Genomic DNA, 19838 nt, shown 5'->3' with positions numbered 1-19838 from the left:
TATAGGAATTGGTAACAGACAATATAGAAAATAAACAGCAAAAAGTAGAATTTGCAATATAATTTGGGTTGGTCTCTCTAAGATTCTTTCTAGCTCTGAAAAAATCTATGAGCCTCACCTTATGGGAACGTCACAAAAGATAATCTACAGGGGATGGGATATAGGTTGAGAAAGAAAGATGTGAGAGCAGTAAAGATAAATTTTACTTATTTACAACTTTTGTCTAGGCTGACTCGTGCACACTAATAATCCTGATGATAGCTAACATGTCTCAGTATATTCATGTGTTTTACACCTATTTCAAGTTCCCCTAAACCTTCTAAGGCTACCTCATATGGTTCTGATTTTACAAAGAGATTAGTTGTCCTTGCATAGGTTAAGTCAGATTGTAAGTGGCAGAGTTTGAATCCACTGCTGCCTCCATTACATGTTATGTGTAGGAAAATGTGTAGGAAAGTACACAGGCTTTGTGTGAAACGACAGGGGTTCATGACTTAGCTTACTCTGTGTCTTTCTCTCTCTCTCTCTCTGACAACTTTCAAATAAGTCATGTATCTTCTTTGACTTTTGTTGTTGTTTTTTCATTTTTTACCCGTTGCAATATACAGGGAAGTCTACCTGTTCTCTTTATCTCGTCAGCTCATTTTGGGGCTCAAATGATAGGATGCATGTGAAAGCACCCTATAAATTGTAAATAAGTATACAAATTTAAACATTATGATTGGAAGCCATAAAGGTGAGAGTGTGCTTTAGATCAGAGAGAATGAAACATCTCCAAACTGCGTTTTCATCCTGTGAGCCGTGGAATCCCCAGGTTGCATAGAGGTGGTAAAGGTAAACCAGAGTCTATCATTAAAGGCTAGATGTTTACTTCTAGAAATAAGGTATCACTGAATTCATAGTAGGGACATTAGGAATCTTCAAGTCCAATTCCTTTCTTTTAGAGATAGAAAGTCTGAAGTTCACAGAGTGTTAGGTATCATACAGTGGAGAAGAAAATCTGCCTAGCCCTGAGGTGTTTGCCATTAAACACACTAATATCGACTTTTATCCTCAGTCACTTGTGGTTTTCGGTGTGTGACTTGGTTTGCATGACCTGCTTAACCTCTCTTTGTACCTCAGTTTTCTTAACCGTAAAATAAGGATAACTATAGTTCTTTCCTTATGGGGACAGTTTGGAGATTTATAAGAGTTATGTAAAACCCCTAGAATAGGGCCTACCCACATAGGAAGCTATTTTTAGTTATTAGTATTAGTGGTATTAGAAAATATATGACAGAGATTGGGGGAATTTACTACTATGTTTTCTTACTGATTTTCATAATACTCACATTCATCTATGAAGCTTGGTGAAATAACATTCTTTTAAATTTAGAGTTGGGTTCCTCTTAACCAGATAATTAGCCCTTTGAGTGGAAAGTCTAGAACAAGTTTGCGCTCCTCTCTAACATTTAAAAGAGAGTTTCTCTGTCAGCTTTTTATTATGTAATCTTAGTTTTACCACCATTTTAGTTGACGGGGATACAGTGGGCAAAAGAGAAGTGCTCCCCTTGTACCTTTGGTTCCGGCATACCCAAATCTCTCCAAATTTGTGAATTCTTTCATGATATTTCTCTCTAGTTTGTGAATTGTTTACCTTTGTGGATATAAAAGCACTCACTGTCTTCCTCTCCAGCTCATGCTTTAAAGAGAGTCAGTGTAATGAACCCCAGAACTCTACTGAAAGACCAGTTCCTGGAGGAAAAAGATAGGTGAGTATTAGGATAATACCTGGCTCACTCAGTTGATGGATTAATTAATTTTTTAACATTTAAAATGCATAATATAAAAAGGATCTGTTCATTAAACTGAATGAATATGAAAATGAATATGAAATGTGCTTAGTGGTTTCCAATTTTAAGCTGTAAGTTAGATCAATGTTGTCTAAATTGTTAAGTGAGATGGGTATGACTTAGTTTTGGAAACATACTCATTAGATTATCAAGCAATTTCTAGCCAAATTTTGGCAGTAGAAATCTATTCTGACTTTTTTGTGCCAAAAATATCCCCATTTCATTTCATTTGTGTATTACTCTCTTGCCACTCTACAGATGTGAATGTGGAAATAGGCTTTAGACATGAAAATTCCACAACAGATTAAGATGGATATGTGATATAGAAATTTGTACTTGGTATAGAAGCTGAAAAACTTGCTTAGGAAAACAAAAGAAAAGAAATAAGAAAGGAAGGAAGGTGGGAGAAGGAGAGGAAGGGAGAGGGAGGCAGGAAAGGGAGGGAAGAAATGGGGGGCAGGAAGGGAGGGAGAGGAGAAAGAGAGAAGAAAAAAATGGAAACTCCTACTTTGGTTGGATTTTGTTGATTTGTGCTTCAATTTTTTTTTTTTTTTTGGTAGGTGACAACATGAGTACCAATTGAAGCAAATTAGCCTATTCAGTTATTTTACCAAAGAATTTCCCCTACAATTGCTCCAATAGGAGGCTGAAAGAGAGAAGTAATAGGAATGAGGGTATTAAAAAGTGAGAGGCTAGAGATATTGGGAACTGCCACTGGTTAAAACTGCTATAATGAAGAATTGGGATGGATTATAGGGAAACAAACTTTCAGAGTCCAATAGCTCAGAATTTTATAGTTTTGACTTTGAATAAAAGAATGGACCTTGAATTTTTTTAAAAGTATTGACTATTGTGAAGGATGTATGGATGACAGGGATGTTGTACATTGGGAGCTTTGTGTAGATACCAGAGTTGGTTGACTCAATAAGTCAACTAAATCATTTCTCATTGATGATAAAGATCTTGGACTGCTTCTCTTCTTTGTTTATATCTGATGTTGTCATCTGGTCTCATTGCTTCAAATGCCATCTCTACCCTAATAACTCCCCAGTTTATGTCCCCAGTCCAGAACTCTCCCCTTATCTCCAGTCGTAGATAGCCACACTACCCTCTTGACACCTTCTCTTTAATATCTAAATGACACTTCACACTTACATGTGCAAAACAGAACTCCTGATTTTCCCACACTGCATACAAACCGTCTCCACCAGCAATCTTCCCCATATCAGCTATGGATGAGTCCCTCCCTCCAGCTGCAAAAATATCTTGTAGTCATCCTTGACCTCTCTCTTATTTCATATCCAATCCATCATCAAATTACATTGGTTGTACCTTCAAAATATATCCAGAAACCCAGGATTCTTCCACTACTCATCACCTTCACAGCTTCCACCTTTGTTCAAATCACTATCATTTCTCTTCTAGATTATTGTAATTGCCTCTTTACAGGTCTGCCTGCTGTCATCCTTGCCTACTACAGTCTATTCATAACACAGCACCCAGAGTGATTCTTTCACAAATATAAGTCAGATCATATCAGTTCTCTGCTCAAACCTTCCAAAGTATTTACGTCTCAGAGTAAAATCCCAAGTATTTACAGTGACCAGCAAAGCCACACAGGACCTGAACTTGTTTACTTTTCTGATTTCTTCTTCTTCCACTACCCTTCATTACTCTGCTCCAGAAACACTGACCTCTTGCTATCCCTGAAAGCCAGGCATTATCCTATCTCAGGGCCTTTGCACTTTCTGTTCTCTCTGCTAAGTACATACCTGTCCCAGATATCCATGTCGCTCTCTTGCTTGCTTTCTCAGATCTTTGCTAAACTGTCACTTCATCAGTTGCTTAGCCACCCTATTTCATATTGCAGCACTTCCTACTGCCTTCCTACTTTATTTTTCTCCATAATAATTATTAATTTCCAGCATCTTGGAAAAGTTACTTATTTACTTTTATTTTGTCTTTCTCCCACTACTAGGTTATAAGCATTATAAGGGCAGGGATTTTTGTCATCTGTTTGCTCACTGTTCTTTCACCCATCAACTAGAGCACTGTCTGGTACATAAATTGGTGTTCAATAAATATTTATTGAATGGATGAATAAATAATGAGATGGAATGAACTCTCAAAGCTGTTCTAATTCACCATTTATTTTGTTGGTCATATTACTTAATGCCTTCCATTTAAATGAGTATTTTATTTTTAGGCTCTCCAAGAAAAGCACATCCAGAAGCACTGAAACAGACTTTGACAGTCATGTGCTGTAGTGTCTTACACATCTCTAAATTATAGAGAGAGTTTCCTGTGTGTAGTTTCACCATGGACTAAATAAGTAGTTTATTTAGAAGCCTATAACATGCAAACCAAGAAGTATTTTCATAAACTTAATGATACCCTTCACCATACAATAAATCAGTTTCCTTATTTATAACATCATTGTTAGTCATCATATCTACATTGAACACTTTGAAGTTTCTGTGACTTATTTTTTGGAAACCATTACCCCTTTCTTCCTTGGAAAAAGAGTCTTAATCCCTAAGGAATTTTGTTAGGAGAATTGATTTCTATATATTTTTTTTCAAGTTGTAGATGCTCAAACTAGAATCAGCTTCTTAAATTTACTTTTTCAATGAAGAATGCATTGGGAAGGTCATCTCACAATTCCAATATCATCTTCTTGTCAATAGAAACTCATGTCAATCTTTTTAACCATTGTCATAAAAACCAATTTACTCTAACTTCATTCGAGGTCCACAATCCCCCACCCCACCTGATCTTTTTAATTTTTTATCCATAGAAGTTAAATCATTTTTACTTCATGTTTGTTTGCAAAACCTATTTTTGTATTTCCAAAGTACATGCATGTTCAGCTATCCTGGTTTGTTACTTTCTATGCTATTTCCCATTCTACTGTTCATCATTTATCTGCTTTACTATTTGGTAAGATGATATTAAATGAAGAAGATTTTCCTGATTTTTCAACCTAATTTTTCTCTTTCTTATATTTACCCAATTATTTCCAACAAATGCAGCATAAGATAGACCAGGGATTGGAAGATAGAAGAAAGCAAGAATTTTCAACCCTTAGAACCTCTCTACAATAGGATGTCCTTATAAAATACAATAAGTCCTCCTCTCTGAAGGGTTCATGGGAACACTGGCTAATGGCCTATCAGGAATGAGGTGGAAAGGAAGAGGGTTGGAAGGAATAATGGCTGAGAATTCCTCCCTTCAAAATTTAATAACTAGTTACTTTAATGGCATTAGTCTGATCTTCTAATAAGGACTAAAATATTTTGAGCTATTTACACCCTTGACTTTCCATTTTTTGTCTAAATTTATATGGTGCATATTAATTATTCTATTTCCTTATGTATCTATTACTGTTTTCCATGAATAAGATAGATTGGGAATGTTATTTTAGTAGCTAGACTGCCCCCTTCTGGCTTTCATATCAGCCACTAGTAGTCACTTTAATCATCTCATGCATATGCTGTGCCCAAATATTTTGTCACTAGGTGCTCAGTTCAGGAATAAAGGTTTCAGCATGTTAGTTTTATTTCTTTAATACAGAAACATGCAGGTGGATGTTGTGCTACTTTTCCTGAGGCTTTCTGACAGACAGAGCAAAACTCATTTTTAAAACTTCTCTCCCAGCAAAAAAAGAAAAAAAAGAAAAGAAAAATTGCTCTTTTAAGATATTTAAATAAAACCTGTTATTCACAACAAAGTGCCCAGAACAAAATGAAATATTTTTCTAGCAAAAGAATAAATAACATTTTAGTTTGGGAAAGCAATACCTTTCTGTATAGTGTCCAATAAATTATTAGTCTTTGTTAGTTATGTCTAATTTGGAAGCTGTAATTCCCTTTTAATAGTTGGATTTCATAGCATTTTATGTCCAGCTACATTAAGAATTAATTTTTTGGCTTAACACCAATGCTAAATTTGCTTATCTAAACAGTAGCCATGCCAAGGTCTTGAAGGATGACGATGGTAATTAACCCAGATCGTATACTAGGAGCTATTCCAAAGAAAGTGTCTGTTGAGTGTATCTTTCTCTTATGGTGATGTTGATCCCTACAAAGGTCATGTACTGTGATCTCCCACAGAATGTTCCTTGAATCTAGTGCCAGAGACTGGAAAGGAAGAGCGGATCAATGAGGCATTTCTTATTCTGATAAATAAGATGGGAAATATGGAAAAATGGGGATTAACATGGTCTGCGGAGGAGAGTGTACATCTATTCAGTATTTCTAGAGGTCAGTTTGATAGTAGATATATCAAAAGACTTAGAATTTAGCATACCCCAAACTTCTATATTTGGAAATTTATTACAAGGGACAATGGGAGATATGTAAAAGGAATGATCATCACAACAGTAATTAAAATAGGAGAAAGACTAACCAGCATAAGTATCAATTTTCTTAGTAAATTGAAATGTCATGTTGCCATATGATCAAATATAATGCTTTATAGAAGAATATTTGGTTTTCATTATATATTTCTATAAAGGCTCTCCATAAAACTTAAAAATGTTTTTAAAGATTGGTTATAGATCAACATTTGTATTGTGATACCAAACATGTATAGAGAGAAAAAAACCGAAGCAATATTTGCAAGCATGTTAGCAGGAATTGTCCCTGGAAAATAAAGTTATGAATTGTTTCTTTTTCCTTTTTTTCCCCTTCTTCTCCTCCTCCTCTTTGTCCTCTACCTTTCCATGTCCTCTTTCCTCCTTCTTTATCTTCTTACTCTTCTTCAGGCTGTTAAATATTTTCTGTTATTTCTCCAATAATATAACTCCAGGGATATTTATAAGGTAGAGTTGACAAGTATTTGGTGATTGGTTGGAAATGTGCCATGATTGAGACAGAGGAAGTGCTGAGGCCCTTTAGAAAGCCAGAGAAAACTTTAGAAGTGGGAGGGAAATAACTGTTTCAGTTTAGAGTACACATGAAACAAACAAACAAAGAGATGAAGTAGAAGGCAAGTAGAGAGTTGATTATGGATCTGGAGGTCAGGGAAGAGATCTGTATTAGAAATATCAGCTTAAGAATCATCAACATGTAAGAGAGTTATTGAAACTATGGAGTGGGTGAGATTGCCCAGGGAGTGTGAGGGGCATTTAAAGAAATAATGACTAGAACTGGGCCCCAGAGAACACAGGCATTAAAGGCAAGTAGGAAGGAGCCTAAAGAGAAGCTAAAGGAGGGCCTGGGAGGTGGAAGGACAATAATGAAAGTATGGTGCTGGCAAAGTCAAAGGAAGAGTCCCTTAAGCAAAAAGAATAGTCAACAATGTCAAATGTTGTGGTGAGGTTAAGTGAAATAATTTTCCAAGTATTCGATGGATACAACAATGGATACTGGTGTATCAGTTTCAGCCAGGTTTCAGCACATTTGAAGAGGAGAAAGTGCTTAGGCAGAAAAATATTGGGCTACAAAAGGAAGGCAAAAAGTAGGATGGTAATGGAGGAGCAACATCAAGTTGAGAGTGAGATTGTTTTTGCAGTGGTATTGTTGGTTTTAAGATAAGAGGAATGTTTTGTAATGTGTGGTCTGATGGAAAGCTGTTGGTGGAAAAGAAGGTGGAAAAGAAGGTTCAAGTTTTACATTGGGTAACTTCCATGTAGTTATGAGGTGGCTACTATTATTACTCCAGTTTACAGCTGAATACCCTGAAGGTTAGAGAAATGAGTAACTTGACCAAGATCGCAAAACTTAGGAAATTTCAGAGTAAGACTTGAATCTGGTTTCTCTGACTATATAGTACAGCTTTGAAGTCTCATATCAAGCTGTTTATTTAATTGATGCTAATTCAGAAATTTTCAGTAATTCAACTTATTCAAAACTGGCAGAGCACATTGTAGTGTTTTTCAGTAACACCATTTTATATTAATCTCCCCTGTAGGTGAAGTTCTCAATCATCCTGAACTACCTCAAAGCCTTTGGCTGGGTCTGGGTGTGGCTGGGTATGGCCACTTTCCTTGGGCAGAATTTGGTGGGCATTGGACGGAATCTATGGCTAAGTGCCTGGGTAAAAGAAGCAAAGTATATGAATGAATTCACAGAATGGAAGCAATTAAGAAGCAATAAACTTAATATCTACGGATTATTGGGATTATTGCAAGGTAAAAACAAAAAGTCTAAATGCTTTACGTTTCTCTTTTTGACCCATTTGATTCAAGAGCAAGCATATGGCATCCTGTTTTGAATAAAATGAATGTCTTAGTTTTAAAATATTTTGGTATATTTCAAATGCATAGGCTTTCAATTGGCCGTATTTGGCAGAGTAAACACAATCTTGAAATGTCTGCTACATGGCCTACACCAAATAATTTGCGTGTTTGTCTCATATAATCTGGGCAATAATTCTTTAAAAAGGTGGTATTATCCCCATTTTATAGCAGAGGAAACTGAGCTAAGTCACATGGAATTTGCACAACTTGACCATTCACCGTATATCCAAGGGTTTTGAGTGATGCAGAGATCAATAAGTGAGTCCCTTCAAGAGTTTAAAGCCTATTGATGGCTAAGTCAGGTACATAATCAATCTACAAGGTAAACAATAAATACTGTAAAAGAAGCAAAAGAAAGCACTATGAGGATTCAGAGCAGGGGGAGACCACATGTGTTTGGGAGATTAAGGTGATTTCCAAGGAATAACTGGCATTTGAGGTGACATTAGAGGGATGGATAGAGTATTGCCAGATTGAGATCATGGAGAAGGAGAAAAGTTGTTAGAGACATAATAGTGTGAACAAATATAGGATGGGGAAGGTAAGGAATTTTGGCAAGAGTGAGAATGTCAGTTTGAGCGGTCCTCAGCCACAAGGAAACTAGAAGTGGAAAGGTAGTTTGGAGGTGATAGTTGAGGAAGCAATTGGAAAATACTGGGAATTTGAGGAAAAAAGTGATATAGTTGGAGTTTACATTTCAGACCAAGAATAATTTGGCAGTTATGAAAAAAAGGTGGATTTTTAATGGAAGTAACTAAAATCAGGGAGACCAAGGAGAAGTTGGGGTTGTTACGGAAGGAATAATTAATTGTCTAGGTCACAGTCTGGGTGGGAGGTAATTTAGTATAGAAAAATCTCTTACCTGGTCTGTCTTCATATCACACAAAGAATCTAGTCCAATACTAACCAATGGATGAGGCACAGAATAGTATTGAATAACTAAATGAAGAACAAATGGATGTACGAGTGAACAAATGATCAGATAACTGCAATGGATAAGATAGACATTGTAATAAAGAAATATATAAGAAATTGGTGACTTGAGGGTGATTAAATGCATGCCTGGAAGGGAAAGCAGTTTTCTTTATATGTAAAATTTGGGACTTGGACTAATAATACTTAAATTTCCCATAAACTCTTAACATTCTGTAGTTCTTCTGTTCTGTTTAGATTTGACATCTTTTTATAGAGATAATACATGAAGCCATTAGAGTAGATGTGATCACTGTGAATGAGCCACAAGGGTAAAGGACAGTCTTGGGGAATACCCTCCTGCAGAGGATTAGGGATTGGCTTCTGAGAAGGTGAGCTGAGATGGTGCCTGGTCAGAAAGTAGGAAGAGATAAGGCAACAAATACAATAATGTGAATACTTGCCCTGCCTGGAAGCCCAAAGTCCTTAGTTAAAAAAGTTGAACCAAATGAAATTGCCTGTATTTGACCTTTTCTGACTCCCCAAAATGGCAATTTCATATGGTTTAAACTGATATAGCAACTCATTAAACCCACATTCCAATAAGGGTTTCCTTAAACTTGGATATTTACTTACTCTTTCAGTTTTATCATTTGTAAAATATAAATAATTCCTACCAAAATATGGTTTTTGTTATGAAATATGTGTTGAGCACATAGAAAAGAGTTGAGCACCTAAAAAGAGTGTAATAAATTTTAGCTTTTATTTAACAATAGAGAAGATAAGTAATATACCCCAAGTCCTATGGCTGGTAAGTTTCGTAACTAGATCTGAATTTATGTCTACCTGATGCCAAAGCCTATGTTCTTAACCGCTAAATTAACATTTCTAAAAGCGTTTTTAAAATGTATCAGTAATGAGAGGCTCTACAGACACAAGACTACATTCCAATGGATTTGGGAATCTTAGAACTATATTCTTCTATGAATCTGAAATCTTTCTCCCTTCCTTAAAGGTTTGAGATATCCTACAATAAACTAGTTGGTTTAATACTGTTTATCCCAATGTTTCTCAAATCCATTTAACCATGGAAATTTTTTTCTTATATTGCCTGTTAACATCTTGAGCAACTTGTGTTCCGCAAAATATACTTTAGGAAATTCCAAGTGAGCCGGAAGGGTATGATGAACAAAATCCAGAAAAATGATGTTTCAAGGAAGTTCTCAATGGTTCTGAAATGTTGCTGAAATGTTGAGAAAGAAAATTCAGAAAAGACTCCTGATTAGAGTTGAGAAAACTGTCAGAGAGAGGTGGGGAAAGAATATATTGTAGGTAGTTAAATAACTGTTTGAAAGTTAAGGAGTAGAAACATTATATATGTATTATCCTTCAAAGAAGTTAGGTAACCTGAAAGAGTAAGAAGAGGGACATTCAAAAGTATAGTACAATTAAAGGGAATAATTTTGAAAGAGAGAAAGTTCGTTATGTTTGTAACAAGAAAGTGAGGCAACTTGAGAGTGATGGCAAGTTCAAATTTGAAAATAATAGAGGAATCTATGTGAAAATTGAGATAGCTGAAGATACTTGTAAGGGAAAACAGAGAGATGCATGCTTTTGGGAGTATAAAGTGAAAACAAAAGAGAAACTATGGAACTTTTTTAAGGTCTGTCTTCTTTTTTCTCCTCACCCATTTTATTTTTATTATGTGGCCATAATACTGCATAGAAGCTTTTTCATCAAAAAAATAAGCAAATATAGTGAGACAGTGTTCTCTCATTCTTTTAGCAACATTCTCTGGGAAAAGAGATGCTATTGCAGTAACTAAATTAGCATATTAGATTATCTATAGAATGAAAGAATAGTGCTTCACAATGTATCTGGGCTTGAAGCAGCAAAAGTCATGTTTGCAAATCAATGAGAAAAAAAAATAGATATAGGAATCTAGATTTCTGAGCAGGAAGAAAAATATGTATATTTTTTGCATGAGTCTCCATAGCTGTGTCTATCACACATACACATGAAGGGTTAAATTCATGCCAATCCAGTGAGTTAATGTTACAGCTTTAGGGTAGGTTCAATATCCTTTAAAGATCATTTTAAAACTTTAAGTGAGACCAAAGGAAGAGATTCTTATTTGGTGCAAAATCTGTATTTTTTGTAGCACACTATCTAATTTAACTTGTATAGACACTTCCTTCAAACACTATAATTACCTGGAACTTTGAATAGGGAGTGAGATCTGGTTGGTTTGTACAGGTTAGTGTGAAGCCTTGATACATCCCAAAATAATTTGGGCAAAGAATAAAAACATGTTTGCAAAGCCCCCTTGAGGGACTGGGGAAAAATGTTGAAATATTAAACTTCCCCATCTGGAGAACTGCTGATATTCTCACAGGCATTGGGGGCTACCTATTTGGAGGGCTGAACCCTTGATTTTGGGGCTTGCCCTTGGGAGAGGCTAAGCCTACTTATAGTTGTGCCTAAGAGTCACCCCCAGAAGACCTCTTTTGTTGCTCAGATGTGGCCTCTCTCTCTAAGCCAACTCAGCTGTTAAACTCACTACCCTCCCCCCTACATGGGACATGACACCTTGGGGTGTAAATCTCCCTCGCAGCATGGGACATGACTCCTGGGGATGAGCCTGGACCTGGTATCATGGGATTGACCAAAAGGGGGAAGTGAAATGAAACAAAATAACGTTTCAGTGGCTGAGAGATTTCAAATAGAGTCGAGAGGTCATTCTGGAAGTTATTCTTATGTGTTATATAGAGATCCCTTTTAAGTTTTCAGTGTATTGGAATAGCTAGAAGGAAATACTTGCAACCCATTAGCCTTGATTCTTGAAGATGATTGTATACCATATATACCATATATAGCTTACACAGTTTGTGTGACTGTGAAAACCTTGTGGCTCACGCTCTCTTTATCTGGTATAAGGACAAATGAGTAGAAAAATGGGGAAAAAATTATATGAATAATAGGGGAGGATGGAGGAGATGGGATGTTTTGGGTGTTCTTTTTTACATGTTTTATTCTTATTTTTATTTTTTTGGAGTATTGAAAATGTTCAAAAATTGTGATGAATGCACAACTGTGTGATGATAACTGTGAACAATTGATTGTACAATGTGGGTGATTGTATGGTATGTGAGTATATCTCAATAAAACTGAATTAAAACAAAGTTTGCATCAGTAAAAAAACTTTAAGTGAACAAATACCAGTTCCTATAATAGAAAAAGTATGCAAGTTTAATGTTCACAATCATATTTGTGTAAATTCTTGTTTTTAATTATCTGTGAATACCAGAAGTATTTTGTAACTAAGACAGCAGATTTTGCACAAATTAATCATAAGATTTTTCCTGCTGGGCTTTTTGTTTTAGTGCTCTGTAATCAGTAGAATATAAATCTGCTCTTTTCCCTTCTTCATTTTTATTTTATATTTAAAATTTTTATATGGCTTATTAATGCAATTATGAATTATATTTCCATAAGTAAGGTGAGCCCAAGTAATATAAACCTGTAATTTCTGGTTTTTTAGTATACCAAAACTGTATCTTATAGAACCTGGTCCAATCAAGAGTAGGCTGTGTACCTTGACATCATCATAGCTCAGGGTTTTTTTTTTTTGTTTTTTTTTTTTTGAGCTTTTAGCATAAGCAACACTCTCACATGTTCTTAGAGACATGATATGAATAATATAAAAGGTGACATTCAATCATAGCTAGAGTACTGAAGCACATCTGTTACATGTATTTTTATAATAATTTTAGAGATCTTACCTTATTTTCTAAAAACAAACAAACAAACAAAAAATGATAGTCCTGCGCATTTTTTCCTTGGCCCCAGTCATTTGCTTTAGAGTATCTCTAGGACAGCCTGAATGTCCCTAATCTATTATTTTATACCTCACTTTTAGGAACTTCCTTTCTCCAGTCCAATGTATAAAGTATAGGCACGTTATTTTCAAAGTATAATGTTTAAATAGGACGTTGCTGCTTGCAATTGAAGATGACTGAGTGGATCGTGTACTTTCCTTACCTCACAAAATTCCACTGAATCCACAGTGAATAAATATAAAAGGAAAGGCTTCAGGGGATTTAAGAGTGATAAATTTCTATATAAGCGATTATACTGATAGATGATCAAGGGAGGAGGACCCTGTAGCCAGGAACAAATACTGGAAAAGTTGTAAAAGAAGGGCACTGGAGATGTTCACAGTCAAGCCCTGGAGAGACCCTGAATTTGGAGTCCCAGGTACCGAGTAAGATTGAATTGTATGGAAGTAATTAAAGCAATTCATTAGAGGATTGTTCTGCTGGCTTTTGAGCCTGTCTTCCAACATTCCCCCTCCCTCACCCCACCACCACCACCAATGTGTTCAGCAACTGGCAGTGTAGCAGCACAATGACAACTAGAAAGATGATCCCCAAAGAGGAAATTAGGGTTTCTAGGGCAGGTGGCATGCATAAAAGAAAGCCTCCTTGTTGTGGCTTTTGGGGAAGCTCCTGGCTGTACGTCTGGATCCCAATGTGAAAACTTCCAGTGTCCTACCCACCCACTCAAGCATAACTTGAGGCAAACCCTTTCATTTAGGGGAGAGAAATGTTGGGAAAATAAATGTATGTAATAGCAGAAGAATGCCAAACCAGATGCCTGTATTAACTAACCATGTTTTTCCTCATATGTTTAACTGATAATGATGGCTGGTTATGCATTTTAATCAGACCAACAGTACAAACCAGAGCCAATGCTCAGAAGCTTAAAGATATCTAATTAGTATCTTCTGTGATTAAAAATATGGCATTCATAAATTAAGTACAGAATGCATTGAAATAAATTCAATCTGAGGACAAAAACATTCTTGAAAAATTTAAAGAATTTAAAAATATTGTACAAGTATGAGAAGATAAATTAGAATAAATTATCCCATGAACATCAAAAAACAGAAATGGAAAATATATAAAAGAAAATTACAGTAATAGTCCAGGGAGTTCAACATTCATGTAAAAAAGAATTTCAGTAAATGGAGGGGAAAATTATCAAATACATAACATTTAAAAACATTTCCCATAACTGAAGAATGTTAAGTAGATGCTTGCTCTGGCAAACCTTCCATTTTAGACCAGAAAGACAGAGGGTAAGAATAAGAAGAGGGACATTAAAAAGTGTAGTACAATTAAAGGAAAGATTTTTAAAATAGAGGAAGTTTGTTGTGGGTAGTTGATGTTGGAGTGAGGAGGAAGATAAACATTATAAAAGAAAATAATAGAATATCTGATGAGTTTGAATATATTGAGAAGAGATTTGCTGACTATTAAAGTGCTTGGGAATAAATTAGTGCTAGTTGCATAGAAATCTACACATATAAAAAAAAAACACCGGTTGTATAAGCACTATTTAGTGAATTTTGTGAATAATATATGTATAGTAGAAATGTAAACTCTAAATATTTATTTAAGGATAAAAGGTAACCTGTTTTTGGAAGGAGAAGAAAGAAAATATAAGGAAACTAGGAAAATAATAGAAACTACTTAAAATTGAGAAATCAGTTAATAGCTATATGAGATATTATTTAAAAATATAAAGGAACTAGCCAAAGGAATTTAAAATGATCAGAGTTAACTATATTTCTGTTGTTATAAACAACATAGTGGCAACACATTTTTAATAGCAATTTCATGTATTAGAGTGTAGTGGAGCAACTGTGTATCAGTTAAGACTTAAGAGCAATCTCGCTTAAGTAACCTGGAAATTTATTGACTCCCAGAGCTGAAAAGTCCAGGCATAGGACCTTAAAAACAACCTGATCAAGGGGCTTAAGTAGATGCCCAGTAGTCTTAATTTATCAGTTCTGTTCTTTTCCTTGTTGGCTTAATTGCCAAGCTTCACATCGTGATGGAAATATAAGAATTCTTTCAAGGAAGTTCCATAGAAGTCCATGTGAATTACTTTGCTTGTAACAATGTGGATCACATATCCATCCCTAACCAAACATTGTAACAAAGCATTTTTTCTTCCAACCCTACACATTCCCAAATTTCTGGATCCTTTTTCCTTTCATTCCTTCTTACAAACTGGATATTTCTCTGAGGTTGTATCTTTCTTATCATTCTTTGTCAAATGTAGATAACTACAGTCAGAATATGCTTATAACAACCATTTTCCAACCTCTTCCACCAAAGCTACAAAGTTATTTTATGTATTATCTGCAATCTTAGTTATTGCAAGAGCAACCTCCTACCCTCCACAAAATCTTATTAGCTTAACACAAAAAAAGTTTATTTCTCACTTGTACAGTATGTCCAATCTGGGTCAGGAAAGGAGCTCTGTTCATCCTAGTCCCTTAGGGATGCAAGTTGAAGGAGCAGTCCAACCACCATTTTAATGTTGGCAGGTCCTGTGCATAGGGTATGGGAGCTATGGCCCATCTGTCACTGGCAAGTAAATGCTCTAACTTGGAAATGGCATGTGTCATTTCTTTCAAAACTCATTGTCCAGAAGTATGCATATGCCACCACCAACCATGCGGGAACCAGATAGTGCAACTCTACCATGTACCCAGAAGCCAGGAGAACTGGAACTATTTGACTGATAGCATAGTGACTATTGCAGTGTTCCACAGGATAGCATGGAGTGAATAGGTTGCTAAAATTCTGTGAACCAGAATTTTCTTCTGGCCATTTCACCAGAACCTATGGCCAAGAATGGGGAGAGCTTGTTCTGGTACTATGGCAACCGATCAGAAGTGCTATTTATTTCCAATGCACCATACACATTTATGCTTAGTTTGGTCCACAACTATACCTTCTAAGTATAATATTTGGGTTTTCAATTTTAAAAAAATGGTAATATGAGCCACTCTTTGAGAGTTAAAATAGAAAAATTCCCTTAAGAAGTTATCATGAATTTGATGGCAGTTTGCGTTTAGGTCTCTTTGTCTGCTGTGGAGCCTACGTGCTCACCAGAGGATCCCTGGCTGCTTCCCGAACATTGTATGCTCAGCTGTTGAATAATGTGCTGCATCTCCCACTGCAGTTTTTTGAGACCAATCCCATAGGCCAGATTATCAACCGATTCACCAAGGTAAGTAAAAACGTGCCTTATAATATAGCATATCCAAGAATAATGACACGTTTACTACCTTGTAATGCCTTAGAAATCTCATTTATAAAAAAGTATCATCCTAAAAATATGAGATGATGTTAAATATGGATTTAATTGTTATATTCATTTCTAATTCTTGGGACATTTATAACTGATATGTAATAGAGTCACATTTTACAAATATAATCAACATAACCCCTGAAAATTGCTTTAAGAGTTCAAGAAGTACATATGCTTTGGTGCATACAACTCCGATTCTTACACACATTGAGTTAAAGAAACAGTGGTTTAGGCTAAGAGAAGGAAGAAAATGAAAGTCTGTATGGACTTTTCTGGACTATATGGATATCTGGACTCTGAAAATATTCTGCCTTTAAGAAAATCATCAAATTTCTTATGATGAACGGGGGATGGGTAGAGATATCCATAGTATCTCTGCTTACCTATAGGATAAGTACTATTGTTATTTACTATTAAACATTTATAATTGCTTTCTCCATTTTTTTCTAAACCACTAATTATTTACAGTGGCATTGTCCAATAGAAATATAATGCAAGGCACATATGTAATTTTTATACAATGTAATTTTATTGAGCTATATTCACATACCATATAATCCATCCACAGTATACAATCAGTGGCTCACAGTATCATCATATAGTTGTGCATTCCACATATGTAATTTTAAATTTTTCTACTAGTCACGATAAAAAACTAAAAAGAAACAGTTTAAATTAATTATAATATATGATAAAATATATGTAATAGAATACATTTTATCCCAAGCATTATCATTTCAAACTCTATTCAAAATAAAAATTATTAATGAAATATTTTACATTCCTTTTTTTCATACGAAGTCTTTGAAATCTGGCTTGTATTTTATATATATGTCACATCTCAATTTGCAGTAGCCCCACCATAGTGCTGATAGGTGATTCCTGAATTAGTGCAGGTATATAACCTTAAAATACGTGAATATGTTATGCATGTATGCAAAAATTCATTTGTGTGTTTGTGTGTATGTGAGTATGTGTGTGCAAAGTGATGATAAAACCTGAAAATGTAAATGAAGTACCTAACATAGTAAATACTTGATGGATTATTAAACCTTGCTTAATCATGCCAGTATACAAGCTGTTCTTTAAGAATTGAGAGAAGAACTTGGTCACCAGCATTCTCTTTCTCGCGGTGGACATTTCCTACTGTGGCCCTATTGATTCACATAGCAAAATTTCAAATTATTGGGTCTTGAGCAGATGAGAGTGTGGGTTGGTAAGTTCTAAAGATAGTCAGGAAGTTGCATATGAACATGATGTTCTTTCACTGTATATGAGGTAACCATGGAAATCCCAAAGCAAAACTGAGAATCAATAAAATCCCATCTCTACTTTTTATATTAGTTTTGTTTTGAATTAAGTAGTTCCATCCTTTCAAGATTAAAATGTCTTCTTAATCCCTGGGAACTCATGTGTTATACCTTGTACCACAAACATAGATTTGATTTCATTATTTACAACAAGGTATGAATTAAGGCATGGCTTTTCTGTTGTCCTTGTAGCCTTCCCATTGTCTACCTCCATCTTTCAGTTTCTAATTTTGTAAATAAAGATTATTCTGTTTTTCTGCCACTTCTGATACAGGTAGGATCCAGCTACCCACTGGACATGTTTTCAGTGGATAACCATGCTACAGGAGTATTTTATAATTTACGAGTGGTGAATAGTGGTAGCTCAGTGCCCCTCAAAACCCAAGTACTGTACTGGCTTTGCATTCTCAGAATATTTTCAACAGTATTTGACTTTGGTGTTATAACTTAAGTGTCCTGCAGTTGTCACTGTGTAATACAATTGCTTGATCATAGGCATCTCCTTACTATAAAACCCTTTTAATTGATACAATTGGCCATGAAACAAATCTATATGGTGGCAGGGTAGAATGGGCAAAAACCATAAAGTTATACTTATTTAATCATCAGAATGCTGCATCTGGGTAAACCTGTCTTCTCACTGGATGATATATTTTCCTTTCCCTCATTATAAATGATGAAGAGTGAAAAGTAAAGTGGCCCATATCACCTTTTTCAGGACATGTTTATAATTGATTTGCGTTTCCATTACTACTTACGGACCTGGGTGAACTGTACGTTGGATGTTATTGGGACAGTTTTGATCATTGTGGGAGCTTTACCACTCTTCATTCTGGGAGTGATTCCTTTGATTTTCCTCTATTTTACTATACAGGTAAGTACATGGGTTTTTATCTGTATTAATAACTTTTAAGTCCATAGTCAAACTAAATATAGTTTCAGACCCACTTAAACCTCATGTTAGTCCATATTCTCTAAGAAGCAGACTCTAAGAAAGGATTAGATGTGCTAGAAATGCATTGTGGGAAATGCCTGTGAAGGATAAAGAGAAGAAAACAGGAGAAGATGGAGAAAGCCCTCAGATGGCAATGTGGGTCTGACCCCCATGAGGAAGAGGAGGAAGGAAGGAGGATTGGGTAGGAAGAATCTTGGACTGAAAAACAGTTCCAGAAATGGTTCTGCCAATTGAAAGGGAAGTCCTCAACCAAAGTCACCCAGTAGAGGTTTCCGTGTGTCCCTGGAATGGGCCTGCTTTAGCACCATTGCCATGTTGTCATTGGCTGGGAGCAACCCTCGGGAAAAGAGGCCGCCATGCTGGTACAGAAGGGCAGCAGCTGAGACTGGCAGTCATTTATGCTTCAGCAGGACAGCTGGATTGTACATTTTTATGGCCATCCATCTCCTATCTATTGTTTACATTCTAAAAGAAAATTAATTTTCCTGAGCATCCAAGAGAGAAACAGTTACTGCCTTTTTGTCCCTTTAATTACCCCAGATTGGAGCACATTATTGATGGAAGAACTAGAAATGTCTTTCATGATGCTTAAGTAATATCTTTACATTCCAATTAAGATTGGTCAACCAACTGAACTCCAAAATGGTGTCACTCTGGGGCTGCAGTGTAAAATGAAATTTCTAATATATACTGTAAATATCAGTCTTCTGAGGCTCTTTTCACAGAAATATGCAGTTATTGTAGTTTTAATGTTTTCCCAAAACCTAAGTTTTAAAATTCATATTGTAGTTGAGTATGCTCAAGTTGTAATCATTTGCTCATTTCTGCACCTTTACTGCCGTCACTGTGCCTCCTACTTTTTATGTTTTTCTGTTATTTCTGCCTTCCTGGATCTTATTCACCCTTCATGGCCTGGCTCAGATTCCAGTTTCTGTTTGAAGATTTCTCTATGACACTAGTACACAGAGATCTGACTCACCCATGTACTTTGGACTTATTTATTCTATTAGTATTTTAGCTATTTTTTTTCAGAGACCACAGTTGTCTTCTGAAAGAGATTATAAATTCTCTGGAGGCAGAGACTATGTCTTATATTTAAAAGGTCTAGATATTGAGGGATACTATTGAAGATTAATTATATCTGCTTTAAAGAAAAACACAAAAAAATCCCTCATGTCATAAAAGAAATAATATAATTATATTTGATAGACTGCTGGCTGATAAACTATAACAAGGTGATGAGGACTGGAAAAGTATCTAGAAACTCTGTCTTGTTGGGGGAGGTGAATGGAGTCAGTCCTGAGTTTGGATTAAAAAGCCTCAGATTCTAGCCACCTTGCTTGGCACATCACTTTCTCTTTCCAGGCTTCATTTCCTTCCCCTGTAAAATAAGTTTTTATTTGGATAAGTGCTACTCAGAG

General features: G+C 35.6%; 1 protein-coding gene across 1 annotated transcript in view; it reads left to right on the top strand.

Annotated features, from left to right (window-relative positions):
- The window catches only part of LOC119531831 (multidrug resistance-associated protein 1-like), a 78765-nt gene that overhangs the window by 46679 nt on the left and 12248 nt on the right, over positions 1-19838 (top strand). Inside the window, 2 exon segments of the mRNA XM_037833544.1 lie at positions 15917-16071; positions 18181-18336. Of these exon segments, the coding sequence (XP_037689472.1) occupies positions 15917-16071; positions 18181-18336 (311 nt within the window).

This window comes from Choloepus didactylus, chromosome 1 (genome assembly GCF_015220235.1).
Source record: "Choloepus didactylus isolate mChoDid1 chromosome 1, mChoDid1.pri, whole genome shotgun sequence".
NCBI classification, from domain to species: domain Eukaryota; kingdom Metazoa; phylum Chordata; class Mammalia; order Pilosa; family Megalonychidae; genus Choloepus; species Choloepus didactylus.
This window is presented reverse-complemented; position numbering and strand designations above follow the sequence as displayed.